The 24,574-nt window shown below is 39.7% G+C and overlaps 1 protein-coding gene across 7 annotated transcripts in view; it reads left to right on the forward strand.

Annotated features, from left to right (window-relative positions):
• eif4g3a (eukaryotic translation initiation factor 4 gamma, 3a) overlaps nucleotides 1-24,574 on the forward strand; it is a 130,054-nt gene that overhangs the window by 23,471 nt on the left and 82,009 nt on the right. For 2 of the 7 annotated variants that reach the window (XM_056273128.1, XM_056273129.1), the window contains exons 5-10: nucleotides 246-278; nucleotides 10,226-10,405; nucleotides 13,092-13,203; nucleotides 13,418-13,578; nucleotides 15,923-16,057; nucleotides 20,437-20,602. In XM_056273128.1, the coding sequence (XP_056129103.1) occupies nucleotides 246-278; nucleotides 10,226-10,405; nucleotides 13,092-13,203; nucleotides 13,418-13,578; nucleotides 15,923-16,057; nucleotides 20,437-20,602 (787 nt within the window). The remainder of the gene's footprint in view (nucleotides 1-245; nucleotides 279-10,225; nucleotides 10,406-13,091; nucleotides 13,204-13,417; nucleotides 13,579-15,922; nucleotides 16,058-20,436; nucleotides 20,603-24,574) is intronic. The other 5 variants (XM_056273130.1, XM_056273131.1, XM_056273132.1 and 2 more) reach the window with 4 other exon arrangements.

The raw sequence follows: 24,574 nt of genomic DNA on the forward strand, positions 1-24,574 counted from the left end.
TGTAACCCCACCCATCTGCTATGCTAAGTAGAATAAAACAAACTATTGTTTGCAAAAAAATTAGTCCACATCTGAGGGCTTCATTGTCCCATTATATCCATAAACACAAAGCTTTGTTGTTCTATATGGTCTTGTATTGGCAAGCTTCTGACTGTCATTGCTCATCTCGTTTTTGTGCCCCCCCCCCTCTGCTTTGCCATCACCTCTGCAATCTTCTTGCTGGACCTCTCCTCCCTCCTTACCAGTTTGCCACGGGCCCTCGACCAACTCACCATCAGGTAACTTACCCCTGCTGAAACCCCCATTTGCTTTCTCTTCGAAATCATCATTAAAGCAGTTGGTTGTCATAGGCTGGCAAACGGCTGCTTGTAGGTTCGACACTTCTTTAAAAGTAGAATCTGTATTTATTGGCAATTGGCAGCCTCCATGATATTTTTTTTAACTTTTTTTTTTTGTCGGGTGTAGCAACGGAGTGTAGCTACACCCCTCCTATCCGAGATTCACCACCAACGGATACCTGCAATTGCACACTTGCTGGAAATTACAAAAGGTCATTTACTTGCACAGTAAAAATGTTGCAAGATTGGCAAAACTGCTAAATCCTTTTTCCAGTTTTAGAGCTCTCAAGGTTCAAAAGTGGGACCTGTATTAATTCAGCGGCAGGCCTGGGTGTGGGATCATCTGCGCCAAACATCCACGCTTTTGCATGGATCAGTGAAAAGTCAGTGGAAAGAGGTGATGTGATGCAAGTGATGTGATGCAGAATGAAGCAAATGAGGAAGCTGGTCATTCACTTCAGTTGAAGAATGTTCAACTTGAGCAGAGTTTTTTTCTTGTCGGGAACCTATCAGCATGGCTCTCTGAGTCAGTCGGGGACCAAGGGACTCGGTTGGAGTTCCCGTCAAGTTCCACATGTTGACTTTGAGAATTTTGGCTTGCCAGTGTTTTGCTAAATATAAGAATGGATTGATACATATGGATATGTGTATCTCAGGATGAAATAGTAGCTTATTGGGCCATATTGCCTCTTTACATTCGCTTTTCATTGATCTGCACTGTGTTAAAGTTTGGCATTGCATTGGGTGTGGATACACCACAAATGTGGGGGCTTTCATAACACCACCAGAATGGAAACAGCTCACACTCCTTCAAAGTCAGACTATCATGACCCCTCCCTTATCCCCTTCTGAAATCCAACCCACACAACATAACAAAACGTTAGGCCAGAAATGCATAAAGGATGGTAATTACATATTCTTCATTACATATTCTACATTTATGTCTTTTTGAATTAGCTTAAAATGTTTGACATTCTGTTAGATGTTAAGTATAAGAGGTCTTAGTTGTGGCATGGTTTTTCATAGTGCTGCTTTTCTGGCATGACATTAATATTGTTATTCAGACTTGAATTCTGACAGATTTATCTATTTTTATTTATTAGAAATTTTATTTTTGGATGAAATTAAATAGATTTAATAGATTTTTAAAAGCCCTTAGCAGACTTGAATTTAGATTACTGAAAGAGGCCGAAGTTCACACATGATCCCATGTACTAATCAATTAGTACATGGAAATTATTAATCAATCAAAGACATGTATGTTAGGGTTAATACTTCTTCTGTGCCCTGACCAAGGCAATAGCAAAAAGAACTGGAGTTGGTCCCTGGGCGCTGCACTGCGGCTGCCCACTGCATCTTTAAGAAAGAAAGCCACTTTATTTTATTTTGTCATTGTACAGTTGTTTGGTTACAATGAAATTTGTTTTCTGCGTTTAACCCATCTTATTGTGTAGGAGCAGTGGGCAGCTGTGGTGCAGCGCCTGGGGACCAACTGCAGTTCTTTTTCCTATTTCCTCAGTCAGTGGCACAGGCAGGAGCATTAACCCTAACATGCATCTTTTTTGATAGTATAGTATACTATACTATAGTATGCTTACAATGACAGTTTATTTTGTTCTTCTTTCATTCTTTCGTTCGTTCTTTGTCTTTTTTCTTTTGTTTGCTCTTTCTTTCGTTCGTTCTTTTTCTTTCTTGCGTTCATTCTCTTTTTCTTTCTTTTGTTTGTTCTTTCTTTTGTTCGTTCTTTCCTTTCCTTTTTCTTTATTTCTTTCTGTCTGTCTTTGTCTTTTTCTTTCTATCTGTCTTGTCTTTCTTGTTTTCTTTCTTTCTATCTATCTGTCTTTCTGTCTTGAGATTGAATTTCAAGTCTTACTTCACTTTTGCCTGTCCATTCTCCCTGCCTCCATCACTGAGCATATGTTTCTGAGAGAGGGCAGGGATCCTTTCACCTTCTGTAATCTTCTTCAATGCATTTGAAGAGTTGTTGGAAAGTTGATGAGTCAGACTGGGAGTGGTCAGATGCATTACATGCTCTAGTGCTGGTGTAGAGTGGTGGCATCTTGATTGAGTAAATGATTCCAATTAGGGTTGCACCCAACACTAGTACTGAGTGATATGGAAAACATAATTATCACCATAATCATGGGGAGTTTTACACTGTATCAATAAACATATTGTGATATCTGTTTACATACGCAAAAATACCATATTTAAGAATCCAACTCATGTTCATCACATTGAACCTTTTAGTAATTTAAAGTATAAATATCAAGATAAGACTAGTTTTCAAATTTTGCATCATTTTGTGAGAAATTTTAGGTAATAGATTCTCCTTATCATAGGCAACAAAATCATTTATCACAATATGAAAATATCCACATTTCATCAGACAATAGACAATACCATTGAGAGACGATAAACTATAATATTGAATTTTTGCCCAGACCTACCTAGCAACCACTTTGATAAGCTGTTAGTGTATTGATTATTTTTTTTATTAATTGATTTAGCTGTATTCAGAAAAGTGCAACTCAATTTCATGCATCTTATCATAAAAATCACAAAATCAAACCACTTGTAGTGGCCCCACTGTACATGCCATTATGTTTGAAGAGTATTGTATTTAAACTAAAGATAGCCCAACATCATGGAGTAGAGAATGAGAGGAGACATCAGAGGAACTGCTCGTCTTTTCCTCTCCTTTTTGTATATATATGCGTCTGTACCTGCTCAGCTTGACGTGTATCAGTTTGACAGTGCAAATGATACACGCATCGTTTTGGTAGTAATGTGATGGAATAAGGTGGCTCATAAGATCATAATTTTTGTAGTAATGTGACGGAATAAGGTAGCTCATAAGACAGACTCATATCATTCACCTTAAATGAAGCTTGGTGACAAATACTGCTCCAACATGTTTTCCTTTTTAGTGTTTTGGTGCATTACCGTTAAAATGTGTGATCAGGCGGGTAATTACTATCACAGCTATGTCTCATGGGGCTTATTGGCCCATGGCAGTCAAGTAAGTTTGTTGGAAAGTGATGAATAACTTAATGTTTGACTAATGTTGGCAAGAATTAACCTAGCCATGGCCTGGTGCTGAGACTAATATAGCACTATTGCAGGACTTCTACATGTTCAACTAGCACAGGCTGCAACAGGACTAGATTAGTCTTTGCACCAGACATTGAGTTTGCTGCTGCTTTATTTAGGACTGTGACAATGTAATGCTACCATGGGGTTGAGCTCATTACCGCCATCACTGCAATTTTTTTTCTTTTTGTTGGTGAAATTTACAGAAGTGCATGTGGTGTGTGATATGAATATAAACACAATAATAAATAGAAACACAATAATCATTTTTTAGTTATCATTGACTGTCTTCTATCCTATGTTCAAGGGCTTCTGGAGAAACCAAACTTTTCAGTTGCTTGTCACTTCAGCTTTGAGAGCGAGGGGGGGGACGGTCCATTAAACATGTGGAGGATATCTTTTGTGTGTGCCGGATTATTATTTATTATTTCTAGGCCTGACTAAGTACTCGTGATAGCTACAGATAACGTTCAATTTTAATATATACACAGCAATACACAGACATAAAAGACAGAAGTATAATGTGAACAGTTGGAGTTAGATTTTAATTGCAGGTGCTTATAGCAAACATACTTCTCTTATGAGGTAACACCCACACAGTTGATGCTAGCCGCTAGACATTATTCGATTCAACCCTGGCAACAAATGTCATTCCAAAGCCAAATATTACTATTTGGTAATATTTTGGCTTTGATCCAGATGACAAGGGGCAGTCAGCAAATTTGGATGAGGCAATATGCTGCATTTGTAGAAAAACAGTTAATTTTTCGGGGGGGGGGCGGTTATTTGCGGTAAACCGCCAAACTGCAGGAATACATTACTTTTTCACTGCAGTAAAAAAAAAAAACTCATACCATCACAGCCCTATTTTTATGACAAATCAGTTTTCTCTACAATTTTAGCAATAGGCAGTCATTAAAAAACTGGCAGTACACGAGCGTCACTGATATGTGAGGCCCCATATTCTGCCTCAACTGACAACCAATGGGGCTATTCCTCTTTTCGTTGGCAAACTCAGTTGGCCTCAATTTCTTTTTTAATGTTGCTGTTGTCAGTGGTCCGTTCTTGCATCAACCCATTCATAGTTAAATTCCTTCATACTTACATTTTTTAAGTATTAATCAATGACATGCTTAAGGCCTTGCCATCAGCTTTTTGCTGAAAAGCTGCCAGACTTCAACAAATGACAATTTTATAACTTGCAGAACCTGGCTAAATGGTATTGCCATCACCAAACTGGAAGAAAGTGAAATAAGAGTGGCCAGTACATAAGAGTGGCCATTGCTACAGCACCATATGCTAGCTAGATGGATATACTGCGAGGTTGGACACATCACTGCTCGGGGTTTTTCACATGGTGGTATGAAAAGCCTTTCCCCTATATCTCTATGAGACAGGGGCAACATTCAACAGGGCAATCCTACTCTCAACTTCCCGTCATACACGTGGTCTAGTTCTGAATGTTGGCTTCAGTTTTATTACGGTCATCAGTTTTGACCCAGTTACATGTCAGGTGTTTTTTTTTTTAATGTTTTTTGTTTTTTTTTGTTTTTAGTATTGTGTTGTGCTTGCCCAGTAACTCTATTGATTCCAATCAATCAATCAATCAATGTCAAAATTGCACAGGCAAGACAAAACAAGTCTTATTGGGTTGATCATTTGCTTATTGATATTGCAATACAATTGGTACTCCCAACAACCTTGACTTTTTCCAAGCACTGTATCAAAACCCAGTCGAAATGCCATTTCAGAAAGACAGAACTGTCACAACATTTTCTGATGTAGCCTTAGATCTGAACTACACAGCATCTTTACAAAGTTAGATGATTTGTATATGGGAGTGCCTGTAATCTGTTAAGAATAACATCATTATTTGCAGACAGTGAGCCCAGGACCAGGTAGGAAAAGGTCCAGGAAAGAGCCAAGAACTATTCTCTGTTAATCACATAACCAAATCCAGTTTTTAATCTGTGTACATGACTTGGGTAAATTGATTCTCCTTCCACAGAACGTTTAGGTTTTGTCAAGTAACACCACTGGCTGTGGAGTGCATAAGAATGTGTTCACAACCAAATATAGATGTAGTTTTTGTTTTGTTGCTGATAAAATACCTTGTGTGTGTCACTGCCTCGTGGTTGTGTACACCTGATGGAGATCAGCTCAGGAATAATATATCACGTCAGTGCCTTCCTGTTACCTCTTTGTCAGCTGATCTGTGTTGCAATTACCAGCAGCTGTTTTGTCTCCCCAATTTCTGCAACATTCTCACCTCCTAGATGGTTCTATGATGACTATTTATTGACATACTATTAATAGTATTGTGGCTCACTGTGTCAAGGCTGTTAGCTGGCACTGGTGTTTGTGTACACACACACACACACACACACACACAGACACAAAATGTGTGCCCTGGCTGTCACAAACTGGCGCTAGGCTCTCTTGGCTCTCTTGTCCCGCCACGGAAGTGGGGTCAGAAAGCAGATGAAGCCAAACAATAGCCTATTATACCCTTAGAGAAAACGGTCATTGTCCCTCCCTAACACACACATAGACACATGCACAAATCAACACACACACACAACACACATGCACACACTCAATGCTAGGTACATTGAGATCTGAAAATTCACTCATCTGCCAAACACATATGCCTATCCTCAAATAAACTACACTGTTCATTCATTGACTTTTTCCCCCAACCACTTTTCATGTTTATTGTGATCATTAGGTGTGTATGTGTGTGTGTGTGTATGTTTGCGTGGGTGCGTGTGTGTGCCAGCCAGCCAAAAGGTCAAAGCCAACGGAAATTGCAGTTACTGCTTGAACAGCTCTTGAGAGATGAATTATTCCTCAGACTGTAAATTTAATCTTTGTGTTTGCCTCTGAGTGTTTATTCTTAACCAGTTCCTATATATGTGAGTTTTTTTTTTTTAAATGTTATTATTGTATTACATAAGTACAGTACAGGATACGGTGACATGAAAGGCAGATGGCTGCTTGAAATAAGAACTTGCATTGTGATGGCAACCTGGCCACAAAAACAATTACATCTGCCAGTTTCAGCAGCTAAGGATATTTATATGAGGGTTAATAGTGTATCATGGTGCCACAGATAATATATAGAAAATGAGAAATGGGTCAGAAAGGAAATTGGTTCACATTAGGTGAGAGTCCAAGGGTCCATCTCAGATCAGACAGTGTCAGTGCTGCAATCTTAATGTCTCCGCTATCTGGCATTTAATGTCTCTATCTGGCGAAAAGCCAGATAGAGGAGACACTTTAGTCAGGGCAATTATAATTTTCTTACTTTTATTGAAATGTTACTTTGACATTTGTGTGCTGTGAAAATTTGTGACTTGGACTATCAAAAAAGCTTTCAAAATGCTTTACATGATTTAAAAAAAAATTATTTTGGAAAATTTGAAAATTGAGGTTTTTAATTCCAACAGACTTTTTGCCGATTGTAAGACTTTCACTTACAGCAGCAGTGTATTCCATGAGCATAGACTGGCCCAGCTAACTACCCTGTACTGATATCTATAGCAGCTCAAGTAGAAGGAAGGGGGGGGGGTGTCTAACTCTCTCCCTGGCCCATAGCCCTCAACACCCTCCAAATGTTGCTAAGTCATCGCCATGGATAGCAGCCAGGTCCACAGCAGGCCTGCAAAACACATACGTTTTCAAAGAAAGAGGCATGCAGAGGTACGCAGTCTCAGACTGCACAGCTTACTGCAAATCCCTCCCCTTCGGAAATTGTGTGCATTTGAAAATGAGAAAGGTGTGTGTGTGTGTGTGTGTGTGTGTGTGTGTGTGTCTGTGTGTGTGTCTGTGTGTGTGTCTGTGTGTGTGTCTGTGTGTGTGTGTGTGTGTGCACGCGGACTTGCACTTGCACTTATGTCAGGGTGGGAAATTGCCAGCTGCCAAATGCTGGATAAGTGTCAGTGGTGAGTTAGTCTCTCCACTCTACCAGCTTTGGCAGGTAACCAACTATCATTTTGATTTTTGATTTTTATTCCATTCTGCAAATCGTATTTGGCTGGTTGAAAGAGAGAGTGACTGGTGAAGCTCAGAAACCACCTGCTGTGTCAGATAGATAAAAACACTAGGTAGTTTCCTGCCCTGATGTGTGTTGGTGCCTGCTTGCTGTGCTGTGTCAGAGCTTCACACTTATCAGTGCAGTCTCCCATTGGCTTTTCTCTCTTTCCTGCTCTCAACACTCAAGGGAGGATTCAGGCCCATCCAGGTAATGTTTCCCTTTGCGTTAGAAATCACTGCAGGACTGCATGGCATGATAAGGATTACCCCGAACTGATCCCAATCCCTTAACCTAAGTGATCACAACCCATTAACCTTCCTAAAGCCTTCAGGTGGCGTCATCCTCATTATAGTGAATGCTCTTGAAATAGGTACTTTTTTCTGTTTTTATTTTTTGTGTACTGCACTGTCATAATTATTTCTCTTTGAACAATGTTTGAGCCTATAGAAAATAATTTCTGAAATTCATTTTTTCAAGATTTAGTTTTGTGAAATTGTTTCCTCATTCTCTCCTCTGTCATCTTCATTGAGGCTTGACTAATTTAAATTAAAAGCATGCAGAACGACAAAGATGCCCGCTTTTATCCTTAAATATGTCTTTGCTCTTTTTGTAGTTGTATTTTTTCTGTCTGTGATGGAAAGTGTATGTGTATATATATATATATATATATATATATATATATATACACACACATGAAAAGTATATATGTCACTTTTTGGAAATTAAAATAATGTTGAATTTATTTTCTAGATGTCCTTGAAATGTGCACTTGATACTTTTCAGATATCATGCAGTGGTTCTATAAGCAATTGTTATAGGCTTAAGCTGTAGCATACTCCTATATCAAAGGTGTCTGAAAGTTGCTTTGGCTATATCAACACCTGATCACATAAATTTTTGTTTTTTGTTTTTTTGGAAGGTGCTATTGAGCTGTGTCCTCATTTCTTCCAAGATTCCAATTCCCCTCAAGGAGTATTTAGACTGGTTGATAGAATTGCTTATTCTTCACTCCACCAGCAGACCATACTGTGACTGCCTGGCCTCTTTCAGTTCGAACTTTATAGTGGTATAGAGCCCCATCACAGCAGTTTGTAGCAGCCTTTCATCGTTCCTGGTCCATTGCACTGTGTTAATTTTTATGTGCTCTCCAGACATGAAGCTGGGCAACATTGAAGCATTCAGTTGATTGTGGCATTTACTTTATAGCAAGCCATTTTAGTCCGAGTCATGGTGAGGATGGTTTCCCATTATTTACATGTGCTTTGTGCATGAAGAAAGGTCTTGATAAACACTGTTTTTACCTTGTATGACACACAGCACATTCAGCACAAGATTGCATTTTAAGTTCAGCTCGTTGAGCTCTGCTCCATTGGTTTGGACATTGATAGCAGTCGGATGCCTGATACATGGCCTATTAATGACTGCCTGTAACTGAGAATTCATAGGTTTGATTTCTATGACTCCCATGTAACAATCAGCAAACCTGTGACCTGTCTGTGTCATTTAGTAAAACCGCCAACCCTGACCTGTTCACTCATCATGGGAAACTGAATCTTGGGTTTGTATGGTATTCTTGTTCTTAACCTTATTTAGTTGTAGTTGAGAACACACTGTACTTGCAAGGGCCATATGGTAAGTTTGTGTCAGATTCTTACTGTAGACGGAGTGGTAATGTGTGGTAGCACGGCACCATGCTTTCAGCTTTGGTGATACTAAGTACAAACCCTGTATGCCTTACTGGAGCCTGCAGCTGTGGGTGCACATGGCACAGATACCTCTGTTGGAAAAGGTCAAAGGTTCAGAATTCACTACCTATGACTTGTAGTATAGAGAATATTGTGTGTTGGCCCCTACTTCTTCCCTCAACTGGAGCTGAAGTCAGATGATTAAAATTAGTCATACTAGAAGTTAAACATTCTTGGGGCTCTACAGTCAGCAGTGGAAACATTTTTTTCACAGTTCACGATGATACAGCACGAAACACCAACAAATAGACCTTTTGAACATCTCTAGCGGATCAGACATAATGTTGGGATGAATCATAATTGATACGCCTGCCTGGTTAAGAAACCCTCGTTGTAATGCCCAATGTGACAATTAAGTGTCTAAGTGTAACCTGAAGGCTTTGGGTTAAAAAGGGTTGAGTCCAAATGCAAGATCTTAAAGAGGTTTTTCACCACAACCTCAAAAATTGATTTCATAAGGGTAGTTAGTGGATAGATTGATTGTTTGATTTTGGATGTAGTGTTTTGCTCCATAACACTGTCTATGTGTGGTTGTTGGCAGTGAAAGGAACAAATCTCCCAGATGATGGTCTGACAAAGTGGCAGTGTCTCTTTCTGAGCAGCTGATAAAGCCTAGTGTATGAAGTGTCCAGACCCTATGAAGAATTGAGCTTAATCAAGAGTTATTTAATGCTTAATGGTTTTTAACAAAATATGACATGCATTGGTGTTTTTTGTTTGTTTGTTTGTTTTTTTTTCATAGTGGGTCAGCACTATTTGTATACCCATACACTTACAAACATGAACGCCATTCATAAAAAGCACGCCAAGATGAGACGGCTGTCTTTGGGGGACACTTTTTTTTCTGTTCCTGCCTCAATGTTTTTTTTCACACTTTCTAAATTCTAATCTCTCTCTCTCTCTCTCTCTCTCTCTCTCTCTTGCTCTCGCTCGCTCTCTCTCTCTCGCTTTCATATGTTTTTTCATATGTTTATATATTTTATGTATAGATATATATAATTTCCCAATCTCAGTTTTTCCAGAGGACCCAGATGCAAACTGCGAGGCCCACTCTCCCTACCAACACACCCTCCCTACGGCCTGGCTCACAGACACCCACGGCGGCAGTCTACCCCCCAAATCAACCCATTATGATGACCATGGCCCCTATGCCTTTCCCTTCCCCACAGGCTACACAATACTACATCCCCCAGGTGAGACTACTGCACAGAACAAAACCAAGAACATCTGCTTTATGCTCTTATGGTTTTAGATACTGGCCAGGAAGTGGGTAAAGTTAGTCATGCTTTTCAATGTTTCCTCTGTAATGTTAGTTGCATTTGTGGGTAAATTCTTTTTTTTTTTTTTTTTTTTTATTCTTCCACATCAGTTCCTGTTTTTTCGGTGCTCGTTACAGTTGTGTGGGCAGGTCCGACTTCTAACAGCATTTCTCTTTGGATAACCTATCACAGTAGAATGATGATGCATTCTAAGCATTAAGGCCTCATTTGACTTGTTAAAGGGAAGTTAATTGATGCAGTCATTTTGATTTCAGGTTTTCCTCAGCAGCTGAGTAGTTTCCCCTGTTGTAGTGGCGTACCAGTTCCAGTAGAATAAGGAGAGACTATTGTGTTTTGCTTGCATATGGTAGTGGTTAGATTAAACTGATTAATGAGACAAACAAATATTGTAGAACACTGGTTCAGTGCAGATTAGACCAAGGGGTCCACAATCAGATCAGATCGGACTTAACTAGAGGAGTGCACTCAGCAGAGTGTAGATCTCTGCCAGGCATACATATCTCTCCTTCTCCGATGTTCGAACTTGGCGACAAACCACCCGTTTTTGCCTACCAGGAGAAGGGAAATTCACAAACACACGGACAGAAAAAACAGTGTTTTTCCTGCCATTACAAAACTTTTACGCAGCGCCCAGGTTGATTGAAAAGGAAATATAGGGGACAAAAGTTTTTAATATGCAGCGCTAAAGCTAAAAAATCTACCTAATAAAGGCATTTTGCCTGTCAGTCTGTGGATGTGCAGCCTCCTAGGTGGACCCTCGCACGAATGACAGAGATCAGGCTATCATAATTTCAAAGCCCTTATGAAAAGACTTCGATTGTGTTTAACCATTGCGATTTTCATGATATAAAAAGAGTCAAGGCGAATGGCTGTTCTGCTGATTAACTTTCATTCATAAATCAACAGTAAGAAAACAGCTGTTTTATTGTAGCTACTGAAATGATATCCAGCTGTGACTGTAATTAATCCTACTCTTGAAATTGTATTTTTATAGCGGAGTTTTAATATCGGAGACTATGACACTTCCGCATGGCGGCAAGGTGAATAAGACGATTTATTTTTGGTTCCTCCAGTGTTCCTCCAGTTCTCCTGTGCTGAGATCTGCAGTGAATGATTTGCTGGCATGCAAAATACAATCGACTTCTCGTTTACTTTCAAGACTCATACCCGAATACATAATGTTTTGGTTTTGGCACTATCGCTGCCTGATATGGCTCAACCGTAGATGCGAGTCACGTGTGTGCATGGCTGATTCAGTGTGGGCAGCAATGAGAAGCAGTGTTGGTCGAGTGAACTATAGAATGAATGAGGAGATGGAGTGGTGATAGTGAGAACAAACGTTTTTTGAAGGTTTTTAATTGCCACAACCACAATAGGTTCTTCATCATACATTCAACTGTGCACAAAATTTTTTAGGCTGATAGGTCCAGTAGTTTGTGAGATTAGCCACAGACAGACAAACACACATGCACGCGTGCGACCAAATGCATAGTCCCCTCCAGGCTACCACCTGGTGGAGATAACAATCCCCACGGGGAATGGGGTTGTCACTGCAGCAGCATTTAGATTAGTACAACAAAAGCAGAGTGTTTTAAAGGTAATGGCAGCACAAAACATTACACTGCCTGAACATAATGAAGCTAATAGAGCAGGTAAAAGTCATGAAAATGTGCCAACCCCCAAGTTAAAAAAAATCAAGATGTACAGTCTTCAAACTTGCAGACTAAAGTGCATATGCTAGTGTTTATTGCTGACAGCTTCAAAAATAGGGCGCATAACACACCACCAAGGCAAATGTTTTCCACAGTTCTTGGCAACACAAACCAGACATTTTCTGAATGGGATCACCTATGCTGCTAGAATGAAATGTTTGACAAGTATGGTGTTGAAAATTATACATGTTAGTGTACAATCTCAATATGAGTGATAAATACAAACTAGCTCAGTGTTTTTTTTTATTCGTTTCACTCATTTTGAATTGAATTAGCAACAAGTGGAATTATCAACTACCACCTACACTCAGTGTTTATTTTTCATATAAATGATCCCTTGTGATGTTTTCGAGACAGCTTAAAAGGTGAAAGGAAAAACTCAAAGCATGAGGGAACTGTCTGAAAATTCACTACCCACATGAACATCACCAGTGTAAAGACTTGCACAACAGTATTGATCTCATTATAAGTCTTAGTTGAAGGCATGAAACAGAGTCAAACCTTTCTGTAAAACTATACACACCTATTCAAGGGCAAATTTAGCCCACTACTTTGAGAGGCAGTATCAAAACAGAAAGGTCTTAGATTCAATCCCAGCCTGCAGGCACCACAGGTGAGTTTGGCACTGTGCTGTCATCCATTATCACCCTGTCTACACCCAGATGATCTCACATAAACATGCCATATGGTTCCTAAAAGTGCAGTATTTCACAATAACACATGTTCACAATGACATGTCCAGTCTGTGTCTTCATTCAGTTATGGTAATGCTGTTGTGTGATCATTTATAAAGGTAGAAATGTGTTGAAGAACTGTTTTGTCCTCACTATCCCCACATATTAATGTGTCACTTATCTATCACTCATTTTCTCCTTTAATATGAACAGTATCGCCACAGTACGCCCTACGTGGGACCCCCGCAGCAGTATTCAGTACAGCCTCCAGGGTCTGGCACCTTTTATCCTGGGCCAGGACCAGGGGAATACCCTGCCCCATATCGTGAGTCTTCAACTTAACACTGAACAAAATGCATCATGCTAATCTTAAACTCATGACACATTAGCAGTTTAAAGTCACAGCACAGCCATGCAAATACACACAACCTGTCATCTATTAAAGCCCCTAAGAAGGGAGCTTGACAATGTTTGTTTTCTGTTTTACTGAAATATGCTTTTTCCCTTTCCTTTGTTTCTTTTCTTGTAAATTCATTCAGATCCCCTCAGGTACCACCCACCTGTCTCACCCTCTGTCCCTGCTCCCGTTCCTACAGCTGGTCCCCCCTACTATCCAGGACAGACTGTGTACCCCCCCTCACCCCCCATCATAGTGCCTACACCACAGCAACCTCCACCAGCCAAGCGTGAGAAGAAAACAGTGAGTGTCTTAGTAGTTCAGTTTGTCATTTGTTACAGAACACAAAGTGTGCGTTAGATACCCGAGGCCAATGTGCAATCTGCTTGTAAACACCCCAAAATTGGTGATTTATTTTTATATATTTATATATTTTTTTTTTACCGTCCTATAAAGACGTGATGGGAAAATCACCTTTTAACAAAAAAAAACAAACGCTGATCTATGTAGATTTTTCACTGCTGATTAATTGAACCTGGTCTAAGCTGTAATTGATCTTATGTTTACATTATTAAGAAGTTATACATATTTAGCCTTCTAGCTTTGATTTATGTTAAAACATAATGCAACAATCACCGAGGAAGTTGACACTGGGTGGCAAGCCTTCATGTAGCTCTTTTTCACTGTATGATATTTTAATCCTGGCTAGTAGTGATGCGAGGGTCAGGGTTTTTTAATACCCACATCCACCTGACCCATTATGAGAGCCAATCCGCCCCACCCGACCTGCTAAAATAATTGTTAATTAACTGCCCGACCTGACCTGCAAACCTCCAAATTTAGCCCAGTGCGCAGTGTTGCACTGCTTTTAACTTTTCTGTGATTAAGTCCACCATATCATCAGTGGGTGACCTCTTCTTCCTGACCAAAAAAAAAAAAGTTTTTGGCACTGTAAACAAAAGCTATGGATACCACTTGGGGAAAAATCTCGTATGGAAGCCTCAACACTTTAAAGCACATGCATTGACCAAAGCCACAATCACAAACCGATGATAAGGCTGCTTGCGTGCATGCATGTGTGTGTTTGAGAGAGAGAACGTGACAGAGAGAGAGTAAGATGAGGGGGACTAGTAATGCACAGCCCAGCCTATTGTGCACAATATTTCTGCAAATGATTTATAACATACTCGTTACGCTGCTTTGTCACTTATTGAACCGACCCACCTGTGATATTTTCTAGTAAACCTGACCCATGCATCACTATTGCCTAGACTGGATCTCCAAATTCTGTATTTGTAGGTTAACTCTGGATTCAGTTAAAAATCTACCCTTGAAAATAAAATATGCTGTGTTGACTGACAGGGGACTCTATTCTTTCTATTCTTCTCTCTACTCCCAGTAAATTAATATGAACAACATCTCTCGAAGCTGGAAAGTGTATACTTAACCATACCCGATATCCTGACCAAATCAGATGAAACTATGATCGCTGTAGAGATATTTGTCATATCTGCAAGTGTGCTTTAAAGTCAGACCAGTAATCGGTAATCAGATTTTACTCTTTCTTTCTAAAAACCTTGAACACAGCATAATGGAATATTCAGTAACTTTTTTTTAAATTTGTGAATGACTAATGTAGTGTTTTGGAGATTTTTTTTACGCCTGTATTGGCAGTTCTTAATTGTCTCAAGAACTGGAAGGGTGTGATCTTGACATTTGAGTGATGCGTACAAGAAAGGGTTTGCGGTAAGGGCAGGTGGTGTTTCCTGTTTTGATTTGATCCAAAAAATGATCATCCCATGGCTTCATAAATAGATGTTTTCCCAAAACGTTGATATGAGATGCAAGGTACCCTTCAGTGTCTGTATCAGACACTGTATCAGACACTGAGGGTGTTCCATGTACTGCAATGTTAAACTTCCAGCCTGGCCTGAAGTATGAATATTAATGACCTACAGGTTAGCTAGGTGGTGAATTTAATCTTAGGGTTAGGTAGTGGTTAACCTGGCGCCTCTCATACAGATGCCGTCTCATACCTTGTGTGTTATATATTGATGTTTTGGCGAATGTGTCAATATATGGTGCCATGGGGTAAGAATGGGCTCTTTGAGCTGATAGGCTGTATGTTAATGAGTGTGACTGATGACATCATGAGTATTAGAAAAAGAGATCGGCTGAGAGAAGCTGAAATAGGGGAGCCCTTTTGAAAAGAGAAATTGAAAAACTGAAGTCCACCTTTTATACTTGCCCTTTTTTCCATTAGAAAGAGATGATACAAAAGAGATGGTGATTAAAAGTGATGTGATGTTAGAAAATATTAGTGTTCAAATTTCAGTTTGACTGTAAGGTGTGCTAAACCAGAGCTTCCTAATTGGAAAAAAAAACAGTTACAAAGGTGCAAAAAAGGCATTTGAGCTGTTCATGTGATTATAATATTATCTCTTGTTACCAAATTTATTTGGCAGATATTGTGTACAAACCTGCTTTGTAAATATTCTGCTGAAGAATATACAGCCAAATGCCACACACACACACACACACACACACACACACACACACACACACACAAACACCTTCTAGAGTTGATAAATCACCATGTTGCTGAAAGATTGTGGCGCTTTAGTGAGGTCTGTTTTTTGCACCATTGTCCTCCCAGATCCGTATCCGTGACCCCAACCAGGGCGGCAGGGACATCACCGAGGAGATCATGTTAGGTGGTTCGGGGAGCAGGAATCCAACGCCCCCTGTTGGACACCCCTCCTCTACCCCCACCCCTCCACAGGTAAAGTTCTGCAGGCACAGTGTTTACACTTTATTTTCTTGATTTTACACAACACTTTATGTATATGTGTGTGTGTGTGTGTGTGTGTATGTATATATATATATATACACTACCGTTCAAAAGTTTGGGATCACCCAAACAATTTTGTGTTTTCCATGAAAAGTCACACTTATTCACCACCATATGTTGTGAAATGAATAGAAAATAGAGTCAAGACATTGACAAGGTTAGAAATAATGATTTGTATTTGAAATAAGATTTTTTTTACATCAAACTTTGCTTTCGTCAAAGAATCCTCCATTTGCAGCAATTACAGCATTGCAGACCTTTGGCATTCTAGCTGTTAATTTGTTGAGGTAATCTGGAGAAATTGCACCCCACGCTTCCAGAAGCAGCTCCCACAAGTTGGATTGGTTGGATGGGCACTTCTTTGAGCAGATTGAGTTTCTGGAGCATCACATTTGTGGGGTCAATTAAACGCTCAAAATGGCCAGAAAAAGAGAACTTTCATCTGAAACTCGACAGTCTATTCTTGTTCTTAGAAATGAAGGCTATTCCATGCGAGAAATTTCTAAGAAATTGAAGATTTCCTACACCGGTGTGTACTACTCCCTTCAGAGGACAGCACAAACAGGCTCTAACCAGAGTAGAAAAAGAAGTGGGAGGCCGCGTTGCACAACTGAGCAAGAAGATAAGTACATTAGAGTCTCTAGTTTGAGAAACAGACGCCTCACAGGTCCCCAACTGGCATCTTCATTAAATAGTACCTGTTAGAGCCTGTTTGTGCTGTCCTCTGAAGGGAGTAGTACACACCAGTGTAGGAAATCTTCAATTTCTTAGCAATTTCTCGCATGGAATAGCCTTCATTTCTAAGAACAAGAATAGACTGTCGAGTTTCAGATGAAAGTTCTCTTTTTCTGGCCATTTTGAGCGTTTAATTGACCCCACAAATGTGATGCTCCAGAAACTCAATCTGCTCAAAGAAGTGCCCATCCAACCAATCCAACTTGTGGGAGCTGCTTCTGGAAGCGTGGGGTGCAATTTCTCCAGATTACCTCAACAAATTAACAGCTAGAATGCCAAAGGTCTGCAATGCTGTAATTGCTGCAAATGGAGGATTCTTTGACGAAAGCAAAGTTTGATGTAAAAAAATCTTATTTCAAATACAAATCATTATTTCTAACCTTGTCAATGTCTTGACTCTATTTTCTATTCATTTCACAACATATGGTGGTGAATAAGTGTGACTTTTCATGGAAAACACAAAATTGTTTGGGTGATCCCAAACTTTTGAACGGTAGTGTATATATATATATATATATATATACATAGCCACACACACATACGTGCGCACACAGCCAACTTGCCAGCTGATGCGTGCGACACACGAAACAGGCTTGTACTGCTATGAATTAAAGTGTTTTTTACTACATTTATCTTTTTATATACATTTATATATATATATATAACTTTGTTAAAAGAAACAACGGTAGGGAAAGTGCTCAACAAATAAGGAGCAAAATAATCCAGTGAGTCAAGTAATGTTGCTTTATTGACAGCTGATGATTGGTTATGGCATGAAACAGGCTTATACTGTCTCATAAAGAATTTACTTGACTGACTGGATTATATATATATATATATATATAACGTTTTTTTTCCAAAACCGTCAATGGTGTTGTGAGTGCTCAACTAATGAGGAGCGGAATATCAACACGGATACAGGAAAAAAAGTGTTAAAATCTTTTTTCCTGTACCTGTGTTGACATGTGTATATATATATATATATATATATATATATATATGCGCACGCACACATTTACAGAGTTGAAATGCTTTATGTACATCCCCTGTCTGCCTTACATAGACAAATATTACAGAAGTACAAAAGGCACCATCTACTACCACATAGTAGAATTCCAACACACACACACACACACTCACGTGTTCTCTCTCACTCAGTCACAGTCTCCGTCACTCACCTTGCTACAGTTTAGCAAGGTGAGTGTTAGGGTAGCATTATTTGCAGCTAATTAGACCAGGTCTTTTGCAGTGGAGAGGAGGGGTATTCTGCTGTTGCTTGGTACCAGTGCTGAAATCTCTGCTTTAAGTCCTCTGCTGCTCAATTACACAAAGCCAACTGAAGAGGACAGGACAGTTCACCATCCAGCTTCTATGTTCCTCCCACTCCTCTCTAGACACAGAAGGATTAGCATATTATGTTTTCATTCCAAAGCATCATATCCATTTCACAAAGAAAACTTTGCTTTGTGTGTTATAGTGGAAAATAAAAATGTGTAAGGTCCCATTAGTTAATTAGTTAAAAACTAAGATGGTTACACAATCTTTTGTAAGCAAAGACCTCATAGTGACTCATAGCTGTAAGTCATAATGATGTATTTGCTTTTATGCCACTGACAGTTTTATGAAAGTAGCACTCTTTTTCAAAGTATAGATGCTTTTTTGGAGTTAAATTATTGATATACTTAGAAGGCTTGAATTCCAAATTTGAAATTTGTGTGCATCCATTTTAGAAATGACAATCCAAAGTCCCGCCCCCTTACTTATTTTTGCTAGGTTGGACAAGCTTGACAAAATGAAACATGGCGACGCAGCCGATGCTGGTCCCGTTTAGTTGGATGCCGCAGTGTGTATGAGATCGTTTCTGGGTGACACATCTTTTAACCATCCTCAAAATTTGGTTTTCTTTTCAACATAGACGAGCCTAGAACATAGCACAGTAAAGGGGAAAGTTTTGTTTGTTTGTTTTTTTTCAACTACTTTATTAATCCCCATGGGGCAATTCTTTCTCTGCATTTAACCCATCCTAGCTGTGTAGCTAGGAGCAGTGGGCAGCCGGTGTGCAGCGCCCGGGGACCAACTCCAGTTCGTCTTGCCATGCCTTGGTCAGGGGCACAGACAGCAGTATTAACCCTAACATGCATGTCTTTTTGATGGTGAGGGAAACCGGGGCACCCAAAGAAAACCCACCACAGACACTGGGAGAACATGCAAGCTCCACACAGAGGATGACCAGGGATGACCCCCAAGGTTGGACAACCCCGGGGTTCAAACCCAGGACCTTCTTGCTGTGAGGCGACAGCGCTAACCACTGCGCCACCATGCTGCCCAGTTGACTGATGTTCTGTCGGGTACCAAGCTTGCTCAACTATTGGCGCACAGAGCAAAAAGGGGCGGGACTTAGGAAGTGTTAGTTGCTACCTTGTATATTTTTGACTATTTTTTCTTTTATTATTAATTAAATGTCACAATGTTATTTGTAACCCACCAACATGAGGCAAAAACAGTAATGATGAACCTTAAATGCCTGGAATTTAATTTTGTCAAAGCAGTTGTCATATTTTTCAAAAAGTGTATTTATCCTTTTTGGAAAGAGCCATATGGACAAAAATAAAAGTGATTGACATGGGGTAGACATGAGGAAGACTGGCATTTCCTCAAGTGACCAGATTGGTTACAGGTTTATAGGGAGGCTTTTGTCTTTCAAACACATTAAATCTGGAATTATTATCAGGAATTGAGGAACAATTAAAATTGATTTATTTTAGTTTAGATTCTTCATAGGGTGTATTAATGTCACTCGTACATGCCTGCTTGTAACACTGATTTCTTTTCCTTTCCCCATAGTGTATAGTAGATTTTGTATGCATTATCCACTGTATGCTTCTACTCACTCTTCAGAATCCATTCTTGAGATTTCCTCATCAAATCAGCACAACCAATGACTGCAAAAATAAAAGCTTGTTCAAGTTGAATTGAGGTGCATTTCTTTGAAGAGCAAGTGCTAAGCCACATTTTCTAATTTTTGCATTGTCCTTGTTGTAGTGTCACATGATAAGGAAGAATAAAGCCGATTTAGCCATAATTTGGGCTCCGTTCATGGATTCTGAAAAGCGACATATAGCTGTTGTGACTTCCTTCTCCCTGTGTCCTCCTTGGATGTTAACACTGTCTTTCCTCTCTTTCTCTGTCTTTGTGTTCTTTTTTGTTTTTATGCCTCTTTGCATTTCCTTTCCTTATCTGTCCCATTTTTATTTATTTATTTTTTCTGCCCTTCACTGTGCATCCTTCTTGTCCTTTCCCTTTCTCCTCTTGGCCTCCTCTGCTCCTCATTCCCTTCTCCCCGCACTGGTCATGGTCCCTCTCCTTTTTCCCATCTTGTTCCCCTTTGCTATCCTCTTAAACTAACCATACACCACTGGTCTCCTTGTTTCTGCTTTATTCTGCATTGTGGCTTATTTGTTTGTGAATATGCGCGCGTGGCTGTGTCTCCGTGCTTGTTTGTCCGTCTCTTTCTGTGCTGCTAGTTTTTATGGCCGCACCCTCATTATCCTCACATTTTCTACCTCAAATCGCAGCAGCAGCCGGGCAGCAGCCAGACCCCCGAGCAGCCGCAGCAGCAGCCGCAGCCTTTGACACCTCAGCCACAGCAAGCCAATCCTGGAGCCTACACTCTGGAGCCCCCTCAGCCACAGCCACCGCAGCCCCCCACACCCGGGGCTGCTGACGTCAAGCCTGGGCCAGGTCTAACATCGCTTTCTCTAAACTACTCCTGTTCCAGGGGCCGTCATACCTGATTTTAACTTCCTGAGCAAGCATCATAATTTTTTTTTTCTGGTGTCAAAACTCAAAAACATTGAAAATCAGAACCTCCAGGAAATTGTTATTACTCACTTGTGGAAGCTGCTTTTTAAATTTGTTGATTTGTTTATTTTGAGGCAAAATCAATGGCTCCTTGCAAACATTAAAAGCTCTTGCTGTTTTGACCCATCAATGTGTTGGTCAAACTGTTATCCTTTGAAAAATGACACTAGGTTTGATCTGTCGAGGCTACATGATTTCCAAGTAAAGGCAATGAGTAGATCACCTCAGTAACTCCCAACTCATCCCATTTTGCTATTTTCATCAATCACTGTACACATACCACAATTAACTCAAAAACACCAATCGGCAGAGCCATTTCAAAATATTTATGTATTTAGGCTGCTTTAATAACAAAACAAAATTCTTAAAAATATCTTCAACTCGCCACACAAGTTGGTTGGATGTTTTTATTTTAGACTTGGTATTGTATATTTCTCTTTTCCTTTTAGCATTATGATACAGTAGAACGCCCGGATCTGTGTTCATGGAAATATGCTTTGATATTCTCCATTGTTTTTTTTTTGTTTTTTTTTTAACTACATGTTTAAAAAAATGGGGAAAAGAGCAAACTGAAATGTGGTCTATATCATACCCTTAATTATATATTTGTTTTAGCTTTCTATAACAAGTCGGAGAAAACAAGTGTTTATTGTTCATTTGGATTTGGTCAAAACCAGACCACCATGTTGAAGTCTTGTTTTGCTAAAACAATCTAACTGGCCATGAGAGTGAAATAATAAATATGTGTTTTAGGATTTACTGACCACTGTCCCCTGTAGACAAAAAGGCTGGCTTTCTACAGCATTTATAATTGGCGTGGGACTTCTCTTGTACGGCAACAAGCTGCTTTGTGTCCGTTTTGTCAACAGTAGTCAAGACAGCCAGTTTATTTTGAACAAGCTTCAACAGAAATGTATTGCCTCAATGGCAAATTATACTCCCAAACACTAGGCTTCTGTGCTGAATGTTCGAAATGTGTTTGATTGCTGACAAAAATCTTAAAAGTGTGAGTGCAATACCACATTAGACGAGCCTGTCTTTCAGTGATTGGCTTATGAGTCAGAAAATTTATAATAATTATAATAAATATTTTATTTAAAGGCGCCTTTCATGACACTCAAGGTCACCTTACATCAAATACAATAAAACATTAATGCAGTCAACAATATAACACAATAAGCAACAGAGCATATATCAGCACAAAAAAATGAATTTGATGCTGGTAAAGTGAGTGTGCTAGTTTAAAAAGGTGTGCTTTAAGAGTAGTTTTGAAGTCTGTATTGGGAGTCAAGTAAGCAGATGTGATGGGGAATGGAGTTCCAGAGTTTGGCTGCAGTATAGGATAAAGCTCTGGTACTCATAGTGCTGAGGTTGATGGCTGGTAGTGACAATAGACCTGTTGGTGAAGACCGCAGGGAGCGAGATGGGGTGTAAGTCTGAAGGAGGTCTATGAGTTAAGCGGGGGTTAGATTATGAAGAGCCTTGAATGTTAAAAATACAATTTTAAAATAGATCCACTGTGACACAGGAAACCAGTGTAACTGTATCAGTAGGGGAGAGACATGACCGATGGACTTTGAACGTGTAATAATCCATGCTGCAGAATTCTGGATGAGTTGAAGTCGGTGAATAAATTTGTTGGGGATGCCTGCCAGGATTGCATTGCAATACTCAATGTGAAATGTAATCCGTGGAGTGTTTTGTTAAAACAGGGTCTAGTCTTGAGATGTTTTGTAAATGGAAAAAGGCAATCCAGGAGACATTGTTTATATGACTGGAAAAGGAAAGGGTACTATCTAGGATAACACCAAGGCCCTTAGCCTGAGCGGAGACAGATATGGTAGCTCCAGCAATGGGGAGTGAGCAAATATTAGTTTTTGAGAGTTTAGATTTAGTGCCAATGAGGAGTAGCTCAGTTTTACTACTGTTGAATTTCAGATAATTGATAGTCATCCATATCTGTATATCACAGAGACAAGCAGTGAGGGTACTGGAGGGGAGAGTGGAAGTGGCCTTAGTTGATACATAAAGCTGTGTATCATCAGCATAGCATTGGAAATGGATACCATAATGCCGGAAGATGTTGTCAAGAGGGAGGAGGTAAATAATAAACAGGAGTGGCCCCAACACTGAACCCTGTGGAACTCCATGGGGATCTGTCAAACTTTCTCGCTGGTAATTTTGAATTTGTACAAAATATGTCCTGTCTGTAATGTAAATAGCAAACCACTGATACACAGTGCCCCCAACTCCAATGCTAGCCAGATGATCCATGAGGAGCTGATGGGATATAGTATCAACGGTTGTGGTGAGGTCAAGGTAGATGAGGATAGAGCATAGACCGGAGTCAGCTGCATGAAAAATGTTATTAGTGATCTTAACCCTTAACCAGGGCTGTTTCTGTGCCATGTTTGGGGCGAAAGCCAGATTGGAATTGTTCAGAAATTGTTGTTATCAAGGTAGATCTGGAGTTGAGATACAACTACCCTCTCAAGAATTTTGGAGATGAATGATGAATTGAAAATAGGCCCGTAGTTGTTTTGGTCAGTAGAATATAAATTAAGTTTTTTTCAGAGTTGGTGTGATTATGGCAACCTTTAGTGAAGGGGGAACTGTACCAGTGGATAGAGAGGAGTTGATGATGGAGGTTATCAGGGAGATGATTGAGGGCAGGCATGTTTTAATTAGGGTTGTGGGAATTGGATCCAGGTGACATGTGGAGGTGCTAGACTTAGTAATAAGTTCAGAAATGTGATTTTCAGTTGGAAGACGGAAGTCACATAGGACAGTAGATGAGGACAGTTTAATGGTGCTTGCCGATGGTAAGTCAGTCTGCATGATGTTAGCAGAGGCTATCTGCTCATGAATGGTACTAATGTTGGAGTTGAAAAAACTTCAAAAAAGCAGAGCATTGTTCATTAGAAAGGTTACTGTTCATATTGATTTCAGGTGGATTTATTAACATTTTAGCTGTGGAGAAGAGAGTTCCATTATTTCCTTCAACCGTACTGATGATATTTACATAATAGGATGTTTTAGCTGTTGAAAGAGCATTTTTGTGATGGAGTATATGATCTGAATACATTTGTTTGTGAACAGCAAGTCCAGTCTTGGTGCAAAGCATCTCAGGGTGCCGACCTATAGCCTTGAGCTGATGTAATTCAGGTGTGTACCAGGGAGCAGTATGGGCAAATGAGACAACCTGTGTTTTCAGGGGGGCTAAAGTATCAAGTGCAGGAAATAAAATATTATTGTAGTAGTCCATAAGATCAGAGAGTGAGGAGGTGAGAGCAAGAATGGGGTTTGAGGTGATAAAGCTGCTGAGATCATCTGGATTAACATATCTATTGTTGCGGTATATGGTATGGTATGATGCACCCTTGATTTACTGAGCAGTAAGTTGGTGTTGAATAACACAGCTTTATGGTCAGAGATGGGTAGTTCAGCAGAGGTTATGTTATATGGTGCGATGCTGGAACAGCAAACTAAGTCAAGGATATGACCCTTGGTGTGGGTTGTAAAGTTGACATATTGTGTTAGGTCAAAGCAATCTAACATTGCATTAAAATCTTTAGTGAACATATTGTCAGTGTTATCAAAATGAACATTTAAATCCCCCATTAAGATTATATTCAGAGACATTGCACTAAGGGTGGTTAAAACTGTTGAGAGTTCAGTGATAAAAATATTCAGTGCCTTAGGTGGTCTGTACAGAGCAGCAGTAATGATGGGTGTAGGTTCATAGTGCTTAACATCCAGCAGTTGAAAGGAAGATTTCAGAGGGCAAACTTAAGACAGGTCGTGCGCGTATAAATAACTGACTTAACTAGTGGAGTTAGCACACTGTGGTCT

The sequence above is a fragment of the Lampris incognitus genome, chromosome 2 (assembly GCF_029633865.1).
Source record: "Lampris incognitus isolate fLamInc1 chromosome 2, fLamInc1.hap2, whole genome shotgun sequence".
Lineage (NCBI taxonomy): Eukaryota > Metazoa > Chordata > Actinopteri > Lampriformes > Lampridae > Lampris > Lampris incognitus.